Below are 22,742 nucleotides of genomic sequence, written 5' to 3'. Positions count from 1 at the left end.
CAATGTACATGGTAGACCATATAAAAAACAAGATTCAAGACTGTCTAAAAAGTCAATTAAGATTTATATACCTAAAAATAATAACTTTTCTGTTTATCAATCATTCATCTTCATTGTGATGCTGTGAAGTATTTGTTGCATGTTTTACAAATTCATTAACTTTTTATGATATTCTGCACTCGCTAGGAAAAAAATGTCTGTGTTGGGTTTTTATCCCATGGTCGTCAAATAGCCTTTGGGTTTAAGGCTTTTTGTTAATAAATCTGTTACATCTTGTGCACACAAAAAAACTTGTTTGTTTTTTAAAATGATTGTATTATTGAAGGTCCACCTATTGCCTCGTCTACCCCAGCATTTGGTTTAGGCCCTCCAATGCATGCTTCTAGTCCAAAACCAGGAGTGAGGACTAGAAGTGCAGTATCAAGTACATCCAACAGACCTCAGAGTAGTGGAGGAAACTCAGAAAAGTCCAACCAGGATCCAATAGAGACACCCCCTGAACTGATAGAGGCTGATAACTTTGGTAAGGATGATTCCTAGAGAAAATGTGTATTGGAGGCTTCTTTTTTGTCTTTTGTAAAAAATCAATCTAAAAATTCTTCACCTGATCTTGAAGTGTCTTCACTTAAAGTATAAAATGTGGTGTCTCTAGAAATGTAATCTTATTCAAGAAACTTGTACATTCTTTAGAGTCAGCTTGTGATATAAGTGCAAGAATGCCTACAAATCTTCAAGTAAATCATGCTAAGGTATATGATTATTTTCTGTTTTGTTGTTTTTTTACATTTCACTTACCAGTACAAATGATTTAAGAGAGCATGTCAGTAAGCATCATGCATATGATGGAAACCTCGTTATTATATAGATAGCAGTGTTTTATTGAATGTCCCCAGTGTAATAAATTTCGAAAATCTATATAATAAATAGGATAATCAGTTGGTTTTCATGAATAACCAAAATATGATCACTCAGGTCAAGAACACTTGAAGATTTAACTCATGCACAGAACAAGTTCTGCACACTCGTTAAATCTAGGTGTTCTTTGGCACTCATGATAATATTTTGGTTATTCTCTCTTTCCAATTAATTATCCTATTACTATTATGTATAAGGGTTATTTTTGCTATCTTAGTTGTAATAATCTATAAAACAAATTTTCATGATGATTTTGAAAAATTACAAAATCAAACTGAAATGTTTCTAAAATGTGTTGCCATGGTAACTTCCAGAAAAAACCTGACTTTTTCGGAAATTTCCATGATTTTAACTGCGATTAATCTTCTTTGGATCAGAATCACTGACTTTTTGTTAGGATCAATTTGTTTTGATGAACCAAATTATAGGACAAAATATCTCTGTCTCTTTGTTAGGATCAATTTATCCTCAGTAGCCAAATTATAGACCAAAATATCTGACTCTTCATGAGGATCAATTTATCTCAAAGAGCCAAATTATAGACCAAAATATCACTGACTCTTCATTAGGATCAATTTACCTTGAGCAGTTAAGTTATTGACCAAAATATCACTGACATTTTGTTCGAATCAAATTTCTCTTGAGCAGCCAAATTATAAACTAAAATTGGGTGTAATGTCAGTTGATTAAGTTTTGTGCAATTATGTACATTTGTATATAAACTGACCTTTACTCAAGTTGATTAAATTTTTATGAAATGAAATCATATTTTGTAGAGGACACAGTATGGAACCAATCTATGGACATAGAGAATATAGACTCTACACAGAAGCCTTCAAGACCTATAACCCCAGGGAATAGTAGGGAGAATACTTTTAATAATCATTATCCTGTCACTAAAAGTTCTGTACAGATGAGAAAAAGCTCTGCTAGTGGTATGATACCAGGACAACATTGTTTTAATATTGATTTGGTGGGGTCTATGTTTACCGCACTTCAAACAAGAAGGGATTTACTATTTTGTATTTTTGTGTGTCTGTCCTTCATCACAGACATTTGACTCTTTGACTAATCTTTCTGAGATGACTGCCACACTGGTGTCATGGCAGAGTTATTGTTCCTTTGCAGCTTTTGAAAAAGGCAGGATAAACCAGATAAAAAAAGGCTTTCTGTTATATTGGGGGCAAATTTGAAGGCAAGTTAGGCAAGCATTAACATCTATTTAAGGGCTATGCATGCTTGCCTCAAGTGTGGGAGGTCTTTGACATAAAATTAGTTGACACTGTGCTTCATCACCTAGTATATGGCATAGAGGACACATATAAGTGCATATATTAAAACACAGAAAAAAAATCTAATAGCTATCATCTGATACCTTGTGATATATATAGTGAATATGGTAAACAAATCAAAACAAATACCTGTGTTTACTTGGTGGAAAATGAAAGTTCTACATAGCAGATACGTGTACTCTAAGTTTGTAATTTCATCAATAATTAACAAAAAGAAATGACTGTGTATAGCTTTCAATATATTTTATGTTGTGACTTGTATGCCACTTCAACATAGAGGGCATTTATATTTTTAATCTGTGTAACTTCTCAATAAGTGTCTTGAAGTTAAGATATATAAGATAGCATTTATTTTTTTTTCCAGAAGAATACAACACCTTGCAAAAAAGACGAAAAGTTGATGTATGATGCTATTGAAACCAACTTCTATCTTAAAGAAAAGTTACTGATAGTGTTCATTCTGCAGACTGTGTTGTTTGTTGATAAACATGAATAGAGTATACATTGTAGTAAGATTGAATAGAGTATACATTGTAGTAAGATTGAATAGAGTATATATTGTAGTAAGATTGAATAAGTTTTTTAAAGGCTCAGAAGGCAGCAGCTTTGATGAAATAAATTTAAACGTGAAATGTACTTTCCTTCAATTTGTATTATGTACATGATTATACAGAATTGTCTATCATTGCTGTAGTATTGCTACTATAGCATTACATTATGTTATTTATACATGTTATTTGTTACATAAATGTTTGTACAAATGTGTTTTTTTTTGTTTATTTTAAGTACAAATCTTGAAGTTGAGTTTATAACTCTTAGATATGTGTTCAGAGATAGACTTCCTGTGTAGCCCTTTTTTGTATGTATATTTTTTCTTCTCTGAAGTTGAAAAGCCACTGCTTTCAGAAAAAAAGTCAGTATGATTATTTTCTTGATATATTGCAAATGCAAGTTAGTATTAAATCCTTTTTCTATAACCCCCCCCCCACCCCAATTTGACAGCGAGAGGTATATAGTGATCGTGGTGTCCTTCCTTCCATTTGTGTTTTCCATTCTTCTTTTTGTCTATCCAAGCCTTTTTCCTTACAGTTTTTTCTGCAACTATTTATCACAGCCTCTTGTTATTTTGACATAAGCTTTACATAGGTGTGCCATATTGTAGAATTTGATTTCAGACTGGAGTGACATCAAAATCCTGTTTAAAGGCTTTTTTTTATATGGTGTCTAGGATGGAAGCTGGTTGAATCCTTTAGTGAACTTTGCTTGCAGTATCCCTAGTTTACATCTGTGATTGTCGGGGCTTGGCTTTATAAAAAAAAATCTCCAATTAAGTTTTCCTCAAATCTTCAACACAGATTTAGACGAACCAGAATGCATCAGTCGCAGATCTGAGGATATATTTAAGAAATTGAGAAAATCAGAAATTGATAATTTTATTAGGCTGAAATCAAATTATAGATTGATTAAAGATATGTTAAGACCTGTTGAAGACCTTAAATAGATGTTTGAAGATATTAACTGGTTTTTTTTTCCTTTAAGTTCCATGTATATGCTGGTGCAAGTTGTTGAGTTTCACCATATTCATTCTTTCTTCCAATTTAGTTTAATATTATCCATAAGTCCCAGAAAGATGAAAGCTTCATCTCAAGGAATTTTCTTATCGATAATCTGAACTTTTTTCCTTTGATCTTGTTGACAGATACTTCTCTATCTCTCATATATGACAAGAAATTTGAAAATATCAGTCAAAACATTGAGAGTGATTATGACGTATCACACCTTCTTCAGAGGTTTGAATGAAATTGACGTCACACACAAACAGTTTGTAGTCTTATTACTCTATTATTTGCTAAAGTACATTAAAATGATAAAAAATACAATTATTAGATTACCAATAAACAGCATAATACTTACTTTAGATTTTGATACCTACAATATCATGTGTAACACCTCTACTCTCACATGCTAGTCAAGATATTCTACCTGATATTGTGACTGTTAGTATCAAAACTGAAAGTAACTATATATATATATATATATATATATATATACCGGTATATATATATAGACAGTTGTCATACATAATATATGCAAGCAGGGCATCCTTTGAGGAACATTTTATTCCTATCAACTTCAATATTATGCAATGGGGTTTCTACATGTAAGTCAAACACAAATATTTTTGCAGTATAGTATTGTTTGTCAAGCAGGGCATCTTAGATATATTTTTTTTTCAAAACAAGTTTGAGAATATGTTTGATGTGGTTTCTCATTTAATTTATCAGATAATCTGTTCAAATCTAAAGTGGTGCTTGAAGTGAATTACTTGTACTTCCTGTCAATAGTTAACTTGGTTAATTAATGTTCAGTGCTCTGAAGATAAAAAAATCATATCACTTAAAGTAATGTGTAACAGTACAAAACAGTGGGTTAAAATGTTTGCATGCACCAGGGGTGGAATCAGATAGAGGGGCATAAGCAGAAGTGAAGAGCAAGCGACGCTAGGGAGAAAAAAACTAAAAGTCAAGATTTTATGCAATATTTTTTTTTTTTTTTAATTTCAGGGAGTGTATGCTGAGTCCATCCCTCTGGGTACTTTCTTTTTTCTTGTTGTATATGATACAGTGAAACCAGTTTTAAAGAGGTAAACCTATGGTAAGGTACATAACTCTTGAAATCAGTGATATGCTTGTATCTTAATCAATTTTACTATAGCCTATCAAGCTTTCATTTGAAATTGAATGAAATCAGTCAAAGTTAATTTGATGCTTATATGACATTTATCTAAAATACTGAATACAAACATTTCAATGATTTGTAAGAGTTGTGTCCCTTACCCTAGGTCTACTTCCTACCTCCTTAACTGAACCCTTTGACTTTAAAATTGGTTCAGTTAAGCAAGGTTCAAAATACATTAAAATTGGTATATAGGGACTTTAAAAAGTGTTTAGACAGAAATTCAGGGTTCAGTTTAGGCAGGTTTTTACTGAAAAAAAATGATATCTATTTTTAACAATTCTTGGGAACACTATAATCAAAATCCTTCAAGATTTCATTTTACCCAACATGTTAAATACAAATATATTCAGTTTAAGAAAATCTTGACCTCCTATGACTTTTAAGGTCAAAGGTTAAGGTCAGAGCAAGACATTCAAAGAGTCATTCTCTTTTGAAAATCAAGGGTTTTTAGTTATTTTTTAAGTTGCCACTGATTTGAATTATCCTGTATTTTAAAAAGATTTCATAATTTTTTTATGATTGGATAGAACTTTGTGAATACAAGTAATATTTTGGACAACTGTACAAATTTTCCCTTGTTAAGGAAGTTGGATGAGGGATATATTGTATCCTACATCCATCCATCACTTATTTCTTCCATCCTTCCTTCTGTCTATCTACACTGCCTTGGTGGTCGTGTGGTAGTGTGCTCCCCTCAGTGCAGGAGGTTTAATCCCCAGCTGAGTCCTACCAAAGAATGTAAAATCGGTAGTCACTGCATGCTTCTTCCTCATGCATGCTGGGTATAGGAGAAAGAGTGATGACTGGTTGGCTCATCATCAGAATGTGTCCAAGTGGGGTTACATACATACCTATTGCTTTTGTGAGCTGCACATAATGATCCAAAAGTGTGTGTTACATAAGTTGAAATCTTGGATTGTTAGTTTGATAAAAATTTCTCACCCTGAAATTCATGAAATTTCTGCCTTATGAGGTTAAACTTCGATCAGCTAATTCTGTTTTCACAAATTCATAAACACTGACAGATTTTGACAAAACTTTGATACTTAACCTTTAGACCTTTTGAGATTTCAAAGTCTTAGATCAAAGTCAGAGCCAAGTGGTGATGATTGTTTTTTTTCTGTTTTTTCCTTCAAAAACTAAAAATAACAACCAATCAAATTCTAAGCATATGCTTACTATAAATAACCTCATAGAGACAGTTAGCTCTTTATTAACAACATAAACCTGCCTTATCTATATAAGCCTTAATTGGCTGTACTCTTAATTGATACATTTTTCCTTTAAAAAGGATAACAAATATTGAAAATTTTGTACATGTATATGTAATTTATATCAAGATATTTTGAAAGTTGATATGATCAACTTCTGTGAAGAAATGATGTTTTCCTGATTGATCTAAATTTGGGTCAGTGTATCGTTACTCATTGACTAGATCAGACACTTTGTACTCAATTTACGTAAAGTGTCTGATGTCACAAGAATAAAACTATTCCCACTCTAAAATGATGTTAGGGGTACACAAAGGGCAGTTGGCTGGTATATATGTTACTAGGCTATATAGTTGTTTTAATAAAATAAAAATAACAACAATAATCTGTTTATATTTGATATTTTTAAGATTTGAAATCACTGTCTACAAGGAAAATTATAAAATTGAATTTAAAAGAAGTCTAAGAAGGATACAATTTTTTTATATATGTGATTCTAGATTACTTTTTTACTTTAGGATTTATTTCACATGAGCATCATCTTTATCTTTGTATAAATATGATGTTGAATTATGAATGTAAAGCATTCCACATATCACAAATGTTGGTATTCCCTGAACAAAAACTAAATCTCAGTATTTTTTTTAATTTAAATTTTTGTTTGTTTGTTCATACAGTATAAATTTTAGTGTAGTATAACTTTATATTATTTCTTTCTAGGAGTCAAATTATTTGATTAAAGATTTTTTACATCCTTTAAATATTTGCAAGTAAATCAAGTGTAATGACAAACATTGTAAAAACTAATTTTAAAATGTATTCTGGTCACTGATCAGAAATTGACACTGCCCCCAGACAGCTATCTAATTCCCACACTTTTACTAATGAGTCTTTATTGTCATATAATTAGATAGATTTATCACACATGCCAAGATATGATATGTATTCTCTTATTACCCTTAAATAAGCCTTCCAAGATATACTTGTCTTAAATTTCCTCCAAATCTTTACAGATTCAAGTGGATATTAAAATAATTGAGATAAAGGGAGGGAGGATTTTAAAAGTTGCATCTTTTTGACCAGTGCATACAATTTAGGGATTTACTGTTTCATTATTTAACTTGTAATGATGTTATTTTTTGTATTTGCAATATTTAGTGTGACATACCAAATATCTGAAGGTAAGCTGACTCCATATTTAACATATGATCTACTGATTAAAACCACTTTAATACAAACCATATCAATTACCATACACTTTACTTCAGAATATATTCATTCAATATCCTAAGACATCATACCATAGATACAGAAGTGCTGCAATATTTTTACCATATTTGGAAAATTACAAGTCTAATTTGCGATATCTTTTAGATTGTTTTAAGCTTTTATACGAATTAGAAAGAAAGTAGTTACTGAGGTTGAATCACATGTTTTCTGATTATATGTGTTGGTATACAAATACTTTAAAACATTTTTATAATGAATGTTAAACAAGACACCAATTAAACAGTGTTGTTGATTCAACCATCATATAACTCGTACACCTAAAAAAGGGGCATTACATTCCCCTTGTTAGTGTAGGCAAAAAAAAAAGAAAAGGCTTTTTCATCACTAACTTAATTAATAAATCATCAATATCTGCTTTATAGTTTTGTAATAATTAGTTGTGTAGAACAGCCAAGACAACAGGGCTCAATTTAGAGGGAGATATGAGCAGAAATTTCTTGTTAGTGCTCACTTCTCCCTTTTGTCTGACAGGGAGAAGTTTATGTAATAGATTACATGGGCAAAAATGTCAATATTGTTTTTTTTTTTTTTTTTTTTTCAAACAGAATTTACAAAAGCTTCTCCTTGTCACTGATGTCAAGATTAGGCCCTGGACAAGACAAAAAACCGGTTCTTTCTAATTATTAGTATAAAATAAGTTTTGTGCTTGGTTTCATTAACCTTTCTAATAAATATTTTCTAAAATTCTTCCTTTACTCAATTATTGACCAATTAGTTCACTTAAAATGAAATACTTAAGGCAAAACTTTTTAAATCATATTCTTAGAAATCTTAGATAAGTGTTACAAGTTAAAAATATACACACTTTTTCTTTCCCATATTTTGAATGGAAAACGCTGGTATTATTAGAACAGACATTCTTAAATGAGCAACATATGTACTGAGCTTTGTCATACTCATACAGAAAACAAGCTACTTTAATTACACATTGCTACCCTTCAAAATATCAGAATTTATAGGGGTGTAATTGAAATATTAACTATTTTAGCTGGTGTGGACACAAATTTGCTGTTGAGATGCTGTGTCTTGGGAACTCAGTGGGCATCTACCAGTGATCGTTGTGATAATTATCCCAGTGCTATAACTAATATCCACCAAGATGATCAGCGGAGTTGTCTTGCCTTGTTAGAAGTCTGTTGTATGAAGCAGAAACACAGAGCTCAGTGTGAGAATGGCAAAAAAGATGCTGCAGAAAACAGTTTCTGTGCTATAAGAGATGATGTGTTTGGATCTGAACAGTATAAGGTACCATAAGTAATGTTAACAGAATTTTTTATTCACTCATGGCTTATGATCTAATATCCTTGGAAAATGTCAGTTCTTTTCTTGCCAAAAAAAAATAAGAAATTGGAAAAGAAGTATATGTATTTTTAGCTTCTATACATTTGGGATCTGATGACAGTTGATTTGCTTTGTTATGAATTGTAAAGAAACAATATTTCCCTGGTTGTCTACACTGTGAATATATTAGAAGGTGTCTGGTACCTTGATATGCTTGGTTTGTTTTCTTCACTTTAGGAATGTTGCCATTGCTGTAGAGTAGGTATAGCAGCCAGATCTATGGGTGGGGATTGTAATCTCCTGAGGAAAGAAGAATTTGGAGGTCCATGTGATCAGGTTTACAAGGAATGCTGCCTTGGACCTGGTGCCAACAATTTAACTGGTTAGTGATATTGGTTGGATTGAGTAACAAAATACATACTCAAAGATTTAGTTTCATATTTGAACTTGTTTTCAATTGAATGAATTTAAGCAAAAATATAAGAAAAGGTTAAACTTATTTTAACAAAAAACTGCAACATGCAATTTGATGATAAGATGTGCCTTTAAATTCAACCTATGTCATTCTTTGAGCATGCTACAATTCCCATGATGATTTTCTAATAACATAATTGGGGAAGACCTCTTACAAAATAAAAATAAATATCATAGATTTAAGAGAGTGTTTGCCTGAAAATACATTTTGTGTACTGGTACTTCCAAACAATCAATTATGTCTCTAGGCTAGGAATTACAGTGAAACCTTAACTAACCAAACCCCTTTTGAAACTGAAAATTTTGTTTGGGTAAAGGAGTGTACAGTTTTCTCATATTCAAAATACATTGATATGAAAGAGGTAGACCTAGGGTAAGGGACATCACCCTTTCAAATCATTTGGACATTTATGTAAAGCATTTTACATCAATCTCAACTAAGCATCAAAGTAACATCGGTTGATTTCATTCTATTTCAAAAGAAAGCATAATAGGCTTTGTTGAAATTGAATATGATGCAAACATTTCACTGATTTCAAGAGTTATGTCCCTTATTCTAGGTCTCCTCTTTAATTGAAAAGAGCTGTAGAATATGTCTGGTTTAATTTTTTTTTCATTTAAAGAGTATAAGTTTCTTTTTTCCTCTATGTACTACAAGGAACTTCACCATTTGTGTTTTTTATCTGTAATACATTTCTTTCAGACACTGATGATATAGATGAATGTGAACTATATAAAAACAAGCTCTGTAGTCATATCTGTGTCAACACAGTTGGTAGTTACCGTTGTGAATGTCCGGAAGGGTATAGCTTACATAATGACCAATCAACATGTATCAGAGATCAGGATAGACGTAAGTGTAAAGGGAAGATCACTCTCAAATCATATTGTTTAATAAGGAACCTGTTTTAAGGCACATACTATTTTCTTCTCGATGGCTTTGTTTTTTTTTTTTTTTCAGCACATTTGGGGTCGATTTTTTTTAATTGGAAATCTACATTGGTAGTAATGGGAGTAAATCATTATTCTCTTATTTGTTCACGGCAGAGTAAAACAAAAATAAGAAGAAAAATTTGGAATAACTTTTTTTTTTAATCTGAGTGCCCCCTCCCCTTTCCTTCACTAATAAAATGGTTGGTGCTTATGTCAAATAATTTAATGATAAGAGTATTGTTGCTTATTGACAAAACCAATTTAATTTTCTGCAGTATTTTAAAATATCTTTACAATGGCAATGCAAAATTATGAGAAAACATACATAAAATGGTAGTTACATTCTGTGGATAAAAATAAGAAGGGTATCATCTACATTGGAAAAATTGCAGCATCTGTTATTTATATGTTTTTAAAAAACACATGAAAAACGTATGTTTATCACGTTTTTCACATGTTTAGGAACAACATGAAAACAATTAAAAACATATGCTGAGTAGTACTCAATTTAATTCATGAAAACATATAAATAAAAATCATATTTTAAATAGGATTTCGTATTTGAAAAATGTACGATTTTTGAAAGTATATGTTATTATATGTACAAAGTTTAAATTGTTGTAGCTGTCTCAAATACATGTTTCCATAAACACATGCTGCAGTTTTTTTTTCTGTGTTCAACACAGAATGGGACTTATACTAAACAATTAGCTCTAATTAGTTCTTCATTTTGTACAAACCAATGCTTGGGTATTAAGTCTGTGTACTAACTGTCACTGTCACTATCTGATCAAAGTAACATGCAGACATTGTCTAATCCATTTCATGTATCAAGTAGCATTTCAAATATCTTGATTTAAAGTATATTTGGTAAAATAAAGAACATTTGTTTTTGTCACTAGGAACAGAAATAACCAGTGTTAAACTGAACCATCAATATTTTCAAGTGCTTTCTTGCATATGTTCACCTTCAATGTACTTTGAAAGTGCTTACTGGACCTCTATGTGACTTTTTCATATTTTTTTTTTTGCTTGCTTCTTTTTGAAAAAATAAGAAGGGACACACCTCATCATTTCTAAAATACACAATGTTTTTGAATGTCATATTCTTAATTTTCATCACTGATTTGAAAAAAAAAGTTAGTATATTTACAGAAGTGTTGGTAAATGGAGATAACTAAAATATGTATAATTGCTACAGAACCTCAATTTATTTTACAGGTATCAGATGTAGTGTCTACAACCCCTGTCAACAACTCTGTGTAAACACAGAGACTGGTGTCAATTGTCAGTGTAACTCTGGATATGTATTACAGTCAGATGGGAGATCTTGTCTAGGTATTTAATGAGAAGATAGTCATTCAGAACAATACCTTTGACTCCTTTTCTTTATAAGATATAATGTAATTTTTCTCGACTTTGTTGAAGGATATAGAAATACAAACAATTAAGCAAATATTGCCTACTTCAAATTGTTTAAAAAAGAATGTAAAAAAAAAAAACAGTAACAGTGTGAAAAATAAAATGTGTCAATGTTTTGTTTGCATGTAGAGGGCATTGCATAATTGCTAAACCAAAGTAGTAAAACAATAGTAAATTTTGTGTGTAATCTTAATCAGTCGAGCATGAAACTGGTAGTGTCTTACTATGATTGAATGAGTTGGATTTCTACATTTATGAGTACTGACTCACCAGTCTTTCACTCACTAGCTCTTTCTTCTTCATGATAGATAGAGATGAATGTAGGGAGGGACTGCACAACTGTACTGGAGAACTACAGTGTGTCAACTATGAAGGAACCTACCGATGTGAACCTATTCTTATACAATCATGTCCTGAGGGGACAGCTTTGAACCCAGAGACCAGGCAGTGTGTTACTAAAAGACAGTGTACAAGGGGATATGACTTCAATGTAGTGACATTAGCTTGTGAAGGTAAATTATCAACATGTCTGTAAGATGTCTATTGTCACATTTATATACTGTAAATGGAAAGAATTGAGATACTTTTATTAGGGTTGCAGTCACAATTATTAAACCTCATGTTTTGAACATATACTGTGTAAAGGGAACAAGATTTTTCCCCATGTCACAAAAACTAGAACAACAATTACGTCTTGTATCACAAAATCACGGTTATGTTACCACATTATAATAGACCCTTTTTTGCTAAGGTTGAGGTAGTTGATGAGCATGTGTAGAGCATGCTGAATATACACTTCCCGCGAGGAAAATTCTTTTGTTTTACCCAAGCCCTACCTCGCGGAAGTGTATATTGAGCATGCTCAACAACTTACCACAAAAGGGTCTATCCCAAAACTTATGGTATCATGACTTCAACTCATTAAAAGGTTTTTTAACACTTTGAAATGAAGTAACAAATTAATCTACATGTGTAAATGATCAAAAGGTAATAGAAGCACAAAATTGCTACAATAAATGCAAACTCATAAATTTACAGTCCCATAAATCTTGGGTGTAGGTTGTACAGTGAGGTTATCCATAAATGAATGTAAAAGACAAAGGCTTAAATAAACATTATATTTTGTGCTAGAGGAATGTCTTGAAATCATTCAGTTTGTCAGTCTAGTCAGAATGGATTTGAAGCACTTTACTTTCATTACTGTTCGATAGATTTCAATGAAAATCAATACAGCTGAATCATACATTCTGAAAATGGACATAAGACACAAAAAACTGCTAGTGGTAGAAGGTTGCCACAAAGCCAAATGCTAGATGAGCTTGAATGTGGCTAATTAAATTTGTAGGATGGCCTATTCAAATACATAAGACATTAGTCACAGAACTTGACTATGCCTTCTTTCTATAACAGTATGGCTAATGCAAATTTTCTATTATGGCTATTTTTTTTACTTTTGTAACTTAAATACTGTGGAAGAAATTTTGTTTGTCGTGTACCAATTTTCTAAGTTAAGTTTTTTTTTCGTGGTATGAAACAAACTGAAATGTCCAATGAAAAGTGAAATGTTTGATCAAAATAGAGGCCATATTCAAAACTCAGCAAACTAACAAAATTTTGAAAAACCCACACAAAATTTCTTTCACAGCCAATTGGAACTACTAGGTCATTTCAAATATACTGAAAAGTATCTTTACTCCTGTGTAAAGAGAAAGGTAAGTAGTTCCCATTGCCTTCACAACAACAAAAAACTGACCGTGTAGGTGTAACATTATATTTACAAAGCAACCATTTGATTTCTAGGGAGAGGGGTAGGATCAAATTTGTGTCCTGAATTTTTTTTTAGTATATTTCTTGACCTGAATATTTAATTTTTACCTTTAGCCTGTCCTGGATTTATCCAATTGTTCATCTTGGAGTTCTTCAATCAAACATCACTGTCATTCTTTTTTATTCAAAATTTTATCCTAATCCCCAATTAAAATCAAATGGTTGCTTCCTTAGAAAAAGTATACAACTTGTTTATTTAGATATTGATGAGTGTGCCCTGAAGATAGATACATGTACAGCAGAACAAAGATGTGAGAATAATGAGGGATCCTACTCTTGCCGACGTATTGTTGGTTGTGGTACAGGCTACTCATTAGATGAAGAAACACAAACTTGTATTGGTGAGATATCTTATTTGAACTTACTGGTATATATTTTGTTCCTGACCTATAGTGACACTAATTTAATTGTAACTGTCTGTTTGTTATTCTGCTGAAGTTTCTAGGCAGTACTGTTCAAGGTAAAAATGAAATTTGAATATGCTTTGCAGTATTGCATTGATTTTATTTGGTTTTTGTGGTAATATTGGAAAAATAAAGATCACTTTTAATAAAAAACAAATACCAAAAAGTTTACAAAGATGTACTAAAATAAGTCAATTGAAAAAAACATACCAGTAGTTTTTTTAAATTGGGACAATACAACCATGGATCAAATACCTGTGTAAAGATACAGAAAGATTGCATGCACTTTTTAAGAGATCTCATCCTCTCTTTATACATTTCAAGTGATACAACACACAAAATAAGGTATGGGAAATTTTGATAATAGAAATAAAAACAAAAACAAAAACAAACCCAGTAACATAGCAAAATTGTTTAGTTAACCAGTACCTCAGAAGTAATACAATGTAAGTGGCTGTTAAAATTGTTATCTTGAACTTGGTTAAAAATACATGTAGTTTGCAAACAGTAATTGTGTCTGAATATAAGTGAAAGATGAAAAACAAGTCAAGTGAGAGAGGATTCAGCTAATTGTTCAGAATTATTTTGTATATTTTAAACAACATTGCCTAGTTAACATTTATTATCCAAAACTATGGAAACTGTTTATAATTAAGTTAATAGCTGAAAATGTAAAAAAAAATATGGTTGAATTTCAGACTTGGAGCTTATAAAATGTAGACTTAATAAAAACCTTGCAATAAATCAGTGTGATAGATAATACTGTTTGCTGTACTATCAATTAATTTACAAATACTTGCTTCCAGTATTGATGTGGAGTGGACTTAGCTTTCACTTATTGTTCTCATATAGAACAATACTTCTTTATATTTTAAAAAAATATCTCAATCTATACTGATAATTCAAATTTTTATTTTAGATGTTGATGAATGTGAACTTGGTACAAATAACTGTGGTAATGGCTATGATTGTATTAACATCGAGGGATCGTTTAGATGTACGGCCAAACAGTGTCCTTCAGGATATAGATTTAACCCTAGGTCAGGCCAGTGTGAAAGGGTTAACTGTAGGCGGGGACTTCGGGCTGACTCCAGGGGAATGTGTAAAGGTTAGTACATATAGTATATTTCAGGCCGTGGGGCCACAAAACTAAAAAAATACTTAACTCCGACCAAAGTTTTTTAAATTGATGACGAAACAAACTGTTAAGAATTTTCTCAGATTAAGTAATTTTTGTAGTTTTGTGGCACTGGGGCCTGGTACTCACAAAGACATCAGTTTGTATCTTTAGTTTTTTTTGAGTCATAGGATGTTAAAAGCATGTTTAGATCAGTATTTTTTCCACTCAATTTGCTAAGGAGGGATAAATTTGACTTACAAAATGGGATAAGGCACAAAAAGATCCTAAAGTGGAATTATGCTAGAGAAAAGAAACACTCCTACCGTTGTATTATCTTGGTAAGGGTATTATATTTTGTAAAGTTTACTCCATTAAAAATTTTAACTTAGAGTTGATTGTGCAATGTTTATATCTAACTTTCTATTTAAAAAGACCCAATAATTTATACTTGCTAGTTTATCTTATGTAGACATAGATGAATGCAGTGAGAGACCAGATCTTTGTCAGGAAATGGAAACCTGTGAGAACACTTATGGAGCCTACAGATGTCGTCCTAAGCATAACTGTCAATCAGGATATACCTATGATCAAAGGACTGGCTCCTGTGCAGGTACATGTAGTTGATACTTTGAAAATTTAACAATAAAATTCTGTATAATCATCAGTGTGTCTATCTGATCATGTTGTTATAGTGAATGATATCAGCTACTTAGCACTGACTAAAGGTTAGGTCTTGAGTTAGGCACAGACCATTTTTTACACTGAGGTGGGGGCTGGGATTATTTTGAGAAAAAAAATTAAATTATTCCGGATTTGAGCCCAAAAAATTGTGTACACAGCCATGGACAGAATAAAAGTTCTAATTCAATATTTTCCCCATTACTTAATGATAAAAACATAAAAAAAACTTTTAACTCAGATGCTGTTGAAAATTTTTTCTAACTTAGCACAAAATTTGTGCCAAGACCCCCCCCCCACTACTCGAGAAGAAAAAAAAATGGTCTGTGCCTTACATTGTTTTGCATCATTTTCTTGAACAGTAATTGGTTGAATCTGTATTCTTATAGATATTGATGAATGTGCTAGAGGACTTGATGACTGTTCATCAGACCAGAGATGTATTAACAGACCAGGCAGTTTTATCTGTGACTGTCCTGATGGTTACAGGCTGACTAGCAATGATGTCTGTGAAGGTAAGGTTAAAGGTCAACAGACCTGGCAATTCTTTTAGTGACTTACCTGATGGTTATGGACCTAATAGCAATGATGTTTGTGAAGGTAAAGTTTAAGGTCAACAGACCTGGCAGTTCTATTAGTGACTTACCTGATTGTTATGGTTTGTGAAAGTAAGGTTAAAGGTCAACAGACCTGGTAGTTTTTTTCTGTGATTGTCCTATTAATTACAGACTTACTAACATCAGTATTTGTGATGGTAAGATTAAATGTCAACAGATTTATTGTTTTTGTCTGTGACTGTCCTGATGGTAATTGACTGACCAGCGATGGTAGTTACAAATGTGACTGTCCTGATGATAATTGACCGACCAGCGATGGTAGTTATAAATGTGTCTGTCCTGATGATAATTGACTGACCAGCGATGGTAGTTATAAATGTGACTGTCCTGATGGTTACAATTTGAAAGTAAGATCAAAGATCAACAAATTTGGCAGTCAAATGGTTGCAAACTGACTATCATTATATTTAATCACTTCAAAATACTCCTTAGTTTGTTTTTGCATGAAAAGTGTCTCTAATTCATAATAGCTACATTGTTTTATTTTTGTAGATGTGGATGAATGTGCATATGGTAGTGTGTGTCCATACAATGCAGGATGCACTAACACTCCAGGAAGCTACAGATGTGACTGTAACCCAGGCTTAAGACAAGAGGGGCGCATGTGTGTAGGTATGTATCATCTGGGTTAAAACAGGAAGATGGCATGCATCAATATACTAACTTATATTCAGTAAGTTGAAACCTTTTAAATGGTTTTATTGATTGATTAATTGGTCAATTGAATATTGTGTTATGTATGCTTGATTCAGTGATTAATTGATTATAGTTCAATAACAATACAACTATTAAATTTTATCAGTATAGTAAGTACTACATTGTATCATACCATATCTTTCACATGCTAGCAGACAGAAACTAGAGTTACTAGGAAATCAGGTCCACCTCACACAGATAATTATTCTGATTCCAAACCAACCTAGTATTCCTATATTTATAGTCCATGGTATACATCAACAAATATCTAACTAACAATCTCTCATAACACAATGAATATATCACCAATGATATTAGATGCTTTTTATACCAACTGAGCTTTGAAACCTAAATTTTACCTTATCAAATTATCTTCTATGCTTTTTAATGAATTATTGAGAAAAGACTAAAATATAAATTTGAACATAGGTTATTTGTTTCAAAGATAAGTTTTACTTTCAACATTTTTTTCTTTAGATATTGATGAATGCCAGGATAGCAACAGATGTCAGCATAGCTGTGTAAACATGGTAGGCTCATACCACTGCACATGTAATACAGGATACCAGTTATCTGTTGATCAGAGGACATGTGAAGGTCAGTTCAGGGAAGTTAATTAAATAAAGTTTTTGGTAGTTTTAAAATTATCATACATGCATCTCACCCAAAAACTCTTGCTAATTTACTGGTTATGATTCCTGTCCTGCCCTTCAAAAAACAAAACAGTTGAATCCAGGAATTCTGAAAAAGGGGTGCACTCTAGTGATTTCCAGTGTTTTCTATATAATCCACCGAACCTTTTTAGCATAAGAGGTCCCTCCTTTGATCTGCCTTATACCAAGTGCATAAAATGATAAAAGACTTATCAATTGTTATAAAATGGTCCACAAAAAGTTAGGCCAAGTTAAATAAAGACAAATAAAACTTAAGACTTTTTTTACATTTTAGATATTGATGAGTGTCGCCAGTTCTCAAATAGAGGGCAACTTTGTGCAGGGGAATGTATCAATCTTCCAGGGTCATACCAGTGTTCTTGTCCTGAGGGCTGGAGATCTCTGTCAAATGGAAGGACTTGTCAAGGTTTGTTAAATTGGTATTGAAAGTTATAGTCCTTTTTGTGTTAATTGCAGGGTAGTAGATGTGCATACCTGACATAAACTTCCGGGAGGCAAGGCTTAGGAATGAAGTTTCTCTGTAAAAGTGTACATTGAGCATGCTCATCAATCACCTTGCAATTAGCACAAAAGGGTATATTAATTTGTTCATGAAGCTCATCCTTAATGATAAATTTTGTTGTTTATTTGTGGAATCAACTAAGTATTTCCATGGCAGAACTTTGTCATGTAAGATAGCCAAATGGGTTTGAATCATAGGAGATGGTAGAAGTATTTGTAAATTGGCTCTGAACAGTTTTAAGTTAATAAGAAAGGCAATTATAATTCTGTAAAAGATTTTTTTTTGTTTTTTGCCTTTGATCTGTGTTTCTTCATTTACTTCTATTTTTCCATGTTAAATTAGTATCAAAAATAGTATCCTGTTTTCATACTTTGTTAGTTCATTTATCATATCGTGTAACAAACTCTTTGTTTAGATGTTGATGAGTGTACTGAAGGCACAGCTAACTGCCCAGGACAAGAAGCCATGTGTTTTAACACTAGAGGGAGCTACAAGTGTCCCCAGATTCAGTGTCCTTCAGGTTTTGTAAGAACACCACTTGGACCAAGACGTAATAGGTACAGTATACAATGTTTTAGACCTACTATCTAGTTTATGTTTGTAGAATCAAAAGTTTATTGGTTTTCTATCAATAAGAAATAAAAAGCTTCACCAAGTGCAGCATGATATGACCACAGACAGTTGAACTCTGTTCATTTGGGTAAGTGTGGACACAATATTGGTTTTTGACACACGTAAGTACATGGACTTAAGTTCAACTAGTTTAGATACAATATTTTGAAATTCAATTCAAGTAAGATATGCTGCTTTAAGGATGCTTGCATAATATTGAAAATGGGTTAATGATAGTGTTAATTTGATAGCATTCTTCTTAAAGCCCTTGTAAAGAAGTACCATTTACAAAAAATCATAAAAATCTGATGAACATTTTTTTAAAGAAGTCTTTTAAAGAAAACTGATGTTTTTGGTCCCTTCTCACTCAAAAATGGTTAGAAATATTCCAATTCTGATTGGAAATACAGGCAGGGTTTTCTGCAAGGAATACATTGCTTTTTTTCAAAATCTGACCAGAAATAAAAAAAAAAATTGATTGTCAGAGTAGGGCCCTACTTTGGCCCCCGAAAGACTGAAAATGCTAAATGCTATTTAAAATCTGTTAGATATTCTTAAAACTGAATTTTATAAGAAACAAATTTAAGAAAAGAATTGTCAAATTCAATGAGAGATAAACCTTCTACATCAATTTTGATTAAACATCTATTTTACCCTTAATGGCCCCATTTTTTGTAGAACCATGGGGGTCAGTGACCTCAATTTAAGTAGTGAGCTTCCTCTAGCAGCAAGTGATAATAATCTAAAATTTCATGACATCCAGTTCGCTACATGTAGATTATTGCACGGGAAAACAACATCATAACATAATATGACCGCAATTTGAAACTTACCTAGCATATAAAATAGGGAGTGGGAATGTTAGATTGGAAAAGTTGTCACCCAAGGCCAAAGATGCTCAGTCCACCCCAGTGCTCTACAGAGGAATCTGATAAATGATAACTCTGTCTGAGGGTTTGAAAGTTTCTAATCTCTTCTTTTTGATGTGGTTTGATACTTTTTTCTCACTTGGTTACTTTGCAAAATATATCATTCTGTTGTTGAAAGATAAAGAATCCATATAATTCTTTACAGCGGGAGATCCTATTTGTGACCTTGAAATATCTCATACACAGGGCATATTTCAACTCCAAGTGAGTGTTATAATAGTATATCCATACACAATACTGTTACATTAAGTTAAAAAATAAAAAATGTAATACATGAATAAATATATTAAAGACAATAGAGCATTACTTTTTTTCAAAAATAATGTACTTTTATTGAGAGAGAGTAATATCCATTGATCTGTTTCATTTTTATATTCATTTTCATATTTCAGTGTGAGGTGCAAGAGAATTTCATTCACCTGCAGACGGAATGATTATGACTGTATAAATGCACCGATATCCATGTCATACAATTTCCTATCATTCCCAGAAAATGTGAAAGTTCCCAGTGACTTATTTGCCATGTCAGGACCTCAGTCGTCAGAGAAAATATTTGACTGGGAGTTAACAGTAGTGAACGTGACACCACTAAGAGCTGACACAGTGCCTGTAAATAGGGGGTATTTTGACCTGAAGGTTGGGGTCGGTGAAGCTGTTGTGTCGCTTACATACAGAATTTCTGGACCACAGGACATTGAACTAGAGTTGAAAATGAAAATAACAGATCGTTTTACAAGGTACTCTGGTACAGCAGTGTCCAAAATATTTCTGTATGTGACGGGTTCTAACATTACACCTTAGAAACAAACTATTCTTTCCTATTAACCAATTCACAACATCAACATGTACTAGTTTTATGATTCATTGCTTAAGTCTTAGTTGCATTTGTGAATATTTAAATTTTCATTTCAGTTTCATCATGTACTGTTTAGTACAAAAGATCATACTTCAACATTCCATTTGTAGATACATTTCCTCTTTCCTTTCCAAATTGAATTCTTATATCTTATTTATATGTTTTAGGGTTAAAGCGATATATTGTGGGACATTTTAATCACATTTCATTTCAAAAGACTCTTTTTACACAAACTTTGACAAATGTGATGACTTTGACTTTCCAATAGTAAACTTCCCATATCTATGTGCCAATATTCGAGCAAATGATTATGGTGTATATGTTTTACAGTTGATTCATTACTGTTCTTAGTATTGTGAGGAAATTGTTAAAATAGACAGGGGTATCTTCAGCCTGGGTTGGTATCAATACTATGAAGGTTTTTTCCTAAAGAGACAAGAAAATTTCAATTTTTATCTTTGCAAGATTTCCTTTTCTAACCCAAGGGTTGAGACAGAATATGTGCGCTTTCTAGAAAAAATGGCACAATTGAATAAAGAGTTAATGAACGATCATTTCTTACCATTATCGAATATATGTTTCAAAATTCTTTTAAAATAATAATTTTATCAAGAATTGAATTGGTGATTGGTTATTTAGACCTAAATTGTACACCAGGTAGTGAAATATCACTGGCCTGATAATTCATGATCAGCTGTTAAATGCAGGTCATTTCAATTCGAAAACTAACTCAAAGTGAGAACAAGAATCAAACACCCACTTTTCTCATGTAAGATTGGAAATTCTCAGACACACTTGGGTAAGATGTAATATTTCTCTAACTCAGAGGAGCCTCGTAGAGAACGATTAAATCTTACCCTCGGGTGTCTGAGAATTCCCGATCTTGCAGTCCTACAGGGTTTAGATTTAATAATATCTCAGAGATGGGATAAGATATATTTAGTATATATATTTCATGTTTCAACAGATGGATAACCCATCGAATTTGATACCTTCCATGTTTTATCCCTTGCAATGTGACAGTTGTTAGTGGCATCATCAGACATGCTTTCCCTTCCAGTGCACCTGATGTCACTCCAAATTCATATTGCAAGTTCTTTAGTTTTGTGTGCTGTCTTGTTTTCTTTAGATTTAGTTTTTATATACAATGATATTTTATTCTGTTGTCTTCATTTTGTATGTAGATCATCTCAGTTTCCTGTGTTCATTTTTTTGCCATGTGCTTGGATTTTGATGTCTGCAGTGTCTTTGTTTTGGTGCTTTGGTATTTTTGCTGATCGTTGATAATACTGTTTTTAATTATTAATGTGTTTTAATCAATTGAAATTCAGATATAAAATAATTTTTTCTCCTAGTAATATCATTTACGGTGCCTTAAGACCTTACCCTAATCACTTTTCAATTTTTTTTCTTGTTAAAGAGGTAGACCTGGGGTAAGGGACATAACTCTTAAAATCAGAGATATGTTTGTACATGTATCATATTCAATTTCATCAATGCCTTTCAAGCTTTCATTTGAAAAAAAAAAAATCAAAGTTACTTTGATGCTTAGATGAGATTAATGCGAGATGCTATGCACAAACGTTCCAAAGATTTGTAAGAGTTCTGTCCCTCACCCTAGGTCAACCTCCTTAAGAATAAGCACCTTGGATAGTTAAGGTAATTTCTTTAACTTCACTCATTTCTATACAAGACAAAACTTTCGAACTGAACATTTATTTAATTTTTGTCTTAACTCCCAATTCATACAATGTGACAACTTGTATGGAAGAATTGATGAAGAGCTCAGAAATTTAAGGGAAATCTCAAATTGAGATGTGTGTTTTTGTGATTAAAAGTCAACAGAACCTTCTATGGCATCTATTACTGTATTATATTATAATACTTTTGGCTTCTGTAGTAGTCCCCATAATTTTTCATATACTCTTTAATATGTTAAAATGTATTTAATTGAAATTTTCTACTAAGAAAGTTTTGATTAAAGTTAACATTTTGTGCGAGGGGACTTGAGTGCAATAAAGTACAGCTCATCATGCTGCTAATGTGAATATATTGAGGTGTAATTTTTACTGCTAGAACTGAATGTCCGTATTCTCTTATTATCCTATTTGAATTGTTTACAATCAGCTTTTCTGTAATCTTTTGTATTTTTATTTTGCTTTCTTTCAATAAATGATGAGATTTGATTTTCTGTAAGCAGTTCTTATTCTTTTCCGCTACGATATAAATCTGGCTGCTCATGACTCAACAACATGCACATGTCATTGCAC

The 22,742-nt window shown here is 32.0% G+C and overlaps 1 protein-coding gene across 1 annotated transcript in view; it reads left to right on the top strand.

The window, feature by feature from the left end:
* The window catches only part of LOC148627675 (uncharacterized), a 33,241-nt gene extending 10,583 nt beyond the window's left edge, over positions 1–22,658 (top strand). The window contains exons 9-24 of the mRNA XM_088581979.1: positions 326–523; positions 1,692–1,850; positions 8,436–8,692; positions 8,966–9,110; positions 9,906–10,055; positions 11,357–11,473; positions 11,866–12,069; positions 13,585–13,725; positions 14,708–14,896; positions 15,378–15,518; positions 15,976–16,101; positions 16,696–16,815; positions 17,377–17,496; positions 17,848–17,979; positions 18,491–18,632; positions 20,009–22,658. Coding sequence (XP_088438105.1) covers positions 326–523; positions 1,692–1,850; positions 8,436–8,692; positions 8,966–9,110; positions 9,906–10,055; positions 11,357–11,473; positions 11,866–12,069; positions 13,585–13,725; positions 14,708–14,896; positions 15,378–15,518; positions 15,976–16,101; positions 16,696–16,815; positions 17,377–17,496; positions 17,848–17,979; positions 18,491–18,632; positions 20,009–20,417 — 2,750 coding nt within the window. The 3' untranslated portion in view covers positions 20,418–22,658. The remainder of the gene's footprint in view (positions 1–325; positions 524–1,691; positions 1,851–8,435; positions 8,693–8,965; positions 9,111–9,905; positions 10,056–11,356; positions 11,474–11,865; positions 12,070–13,584; positions 13,726–14,707; positions 14,897–15,377; positions 15,519–15,975; positions 16,102–16,695; positions 16,816–17,376; positions 17,497–17,847; positions 17,980–18,490; positions 18,633–20,008) is intronic.
* Positions 22,659–22,742: the final 84 nt, after the last annotated feature.

This window comes from Perna viridis, chromosome 1 (genome assembly GCF_037379345.1).
Source record: "Perna viridis isolate PV_CMFRI_1.1 ecotype Kerala chromosome 1, ASM3737934v1, whole genome shotgun sequence".
NCBI classification, from domain to species: Eukaryota; Metazoa; Mollusca; class Bivalvia; order Mytilida; family Mytilidae; genus Perna; species Perna viridis.
This window is presented reverse-complemented; position numbering and strand designations above follow the sequence as displayed.